Genomic DNA, 2,221 nt, shown 5'->3' on the forward strand with positions numbered 1-2,221 from the left:
ATATATAATATATATATATATATATACTTGCAAGTATCTTCATTAAGGCCAATAAACGCGTTTGTGCTAAGAACTGTCCCTGCCAATAAGTGTGTATGCTCATATGTTATAAAATTACAAACGCATAATTAACTTCATTGGCCTCATCTGGGGCAGATTATACGCAACCGAACAAACAAAGATGGTGTTTCTTCCGTACCAATAAATGTTCTACGGCCACTCGAGGTGTGGGCAAGTTCTTCGCGCGCCACTGAATGTGCCGCTTCATGTCAGCTATACAACGGACAGCATCCCAGTCATTTCTGAGTAAATAAGACGTTTGCCCACACGAGAACAATGATACACGAATATCCTACTTGAAAAGACCTACTTGGAAAGTACGTTTCTGCAACTATGTTCTTCTTGGGGAATAGAAGTGCCAGAAAACTGCTTGCTGCAGAGTCCTTACCCTTGGAGGAAGCGCAGCGTGTATCTTTCATCTGCAAATACGGGAGATTCCCGCAATTCCTCGTCGTCCTCCACTTTCTGTCGCACCTCGAATAGGCCTTCAACCTCATGAGGTAGCAAATCCAAGTCACCAAATATTAGACGTACTGGACGGCCTAGAGGGTTGGGCTGCAAGAAGGCCAAACCGCATCACAGTTTGACTCCCATACACTTCAGCCTTTGGGAGCACCATGAGTCTCTTATAAATTGCACTCGCATTCACTTCCTCGCTACGTCCAAAACGTGAGTTGTAACGTGAGTTGAGTTCTCACAAAAACACAGCACGGCGAATCCCACAAGAAGGGAACAGCAGGGTGGCTTGCCTTCAGTATTTCTGATTGCTGCGGCTTGTACTCCAGGGCTTCGCTCGGGATCAGCGTTGCATCTTGCACCGTTGCATCTAGGCTCAACTGTTGGGAAACTACATCTTGAAAGCAGTCGGTGGAATTGTCGCTTCCAGCAGAGATTGGTGAAGGAGATGCCGATGACGCCATTTCAACAGTATCTCAGCAGCTCACAGTTTGTGGCACCTCCGCAAGTATGCTCTACAACGTGATGCAAAAAATACAGTTAAGCAACGAACTCACGTAGTGCTTGGGAAAGCCTGAGGTGAAGGGTGCCAGCAGCGGTGACTCTAAGCCGGTGCTGTACAGGTAAAATGCCGTACTTCCCAAGGCCCAGTGTTGGGAGCAAAATGCATGCATCCCCGAAATCCGTACAGTGAGACGACAGGCTTATGCAAGTCCCTTTCTGCTGCTCGGTGGTGAAGGAGCAGAACAAGACAATTCGTCTCTACTTGGAAACCCGGCAGCTCCCTCACACCACGAGCGGGAACCACTGTCGACGAACCCCTAAATAAAGGGGCGGCAGACACAAAATGCAACTGCCTAGCTGCATTCGACCCAGACTTTCAGAAGTCTACACGGTTTTGTGGAAGTCGCTGTTATCCATGTACTTGGCCTTAATGGAGCGGTTACTCGCAAGTGGTAGTCGGGGGGAAGACGACGAGTGTGAAGGCCCGGTTCGGCTATTCACGACATCAATATCACATACAACATATATTTTTGTGATCTTACTAAGCAATTACATTATTTTCCCGTGTGTTTCATTTCGCCATATCGCCCGCACTGCATGCACCGGATGTCTGCAACTGTTGGGTTACGCTCGCAATACACCGGCGCTACGGTTTTGCCTGCTACCGTCGCATCACAAAAACAAAAAAAATATAGCCTACACCAATTATCATAAACATTAGGAGCAAGCGGTGGGTAGGTCGTTTGTCTCACGTACTTGCCAACGCATCCTCCTACCTCCTTACAAGAAAGAAATTGGGTCTTGCACGAGGATCATTGTGAGCTGCAGTGAAGTCAAAATTTTTGAGAGTTTATTAGGTTCAGCTATCCTGCTTCCCCAGTCTCTGGGTGGCCTTGGCGCCACGGCTGAAGCACCTGGAACTGCGTGATGGAAGGTGGCGTTCCAAGAGTTGCAACGCATCTTGCCTCAACACAAGTTTCGGGAAGGCCCCACCTACAAACGCAAGCCTTCTTTCATGCATTTACATACAGTGTTGACAGTTTCTGAGGACTTTAGTGTGGGTACCTCTTGTTTACTAGGGTCGGGTTCACGTGCCAACATCACGTAGGTTGGCCAACAGCAGACATAAGATGCTGCATCTGTACCGCCCTACCATCCATTTGGCACAAGCAGCACATCTACTTCTGTACCAGTATCGGGC

General features: G+C 48.0%; 1 protein-coding gene across 1 annotated transcript; it reads right to left on the reverse strand.

Moving 5' to 3' along the window:
- Nucleotides 1-199: 199 nt before the first annotated feature.
- On the reverse strand, nt 200-980 carry EMWEY_00058070 (hypothetical protein, conserved; the record flags this gene model as incomplete). Its single annotated transcript, XM_013480768.1, has 3 exons — nt 200-302; nt 449-615; nt 759-980. Coding segments are annotated over 3 exons (492 nt in total), but the record flags the coding sequence as incomplete, so codon positions are not given.
- Nucleotides 981-2,221: the final 1,241 nt, after the last annotated feature.

Source organism: Eimeria maxima, genomic scaffold, assembly GCF_000499605.1.
Source record: "Eimeria maxima Weybridge genomic scaffold, Emw_scaff2312, whole genome shotgun sequence".
NCBI lineage: Eukaryota > Apicomplexa > Conoidasida > Eucoccidiorida > Eimeriidae > Eimeria > Eimeria maxima.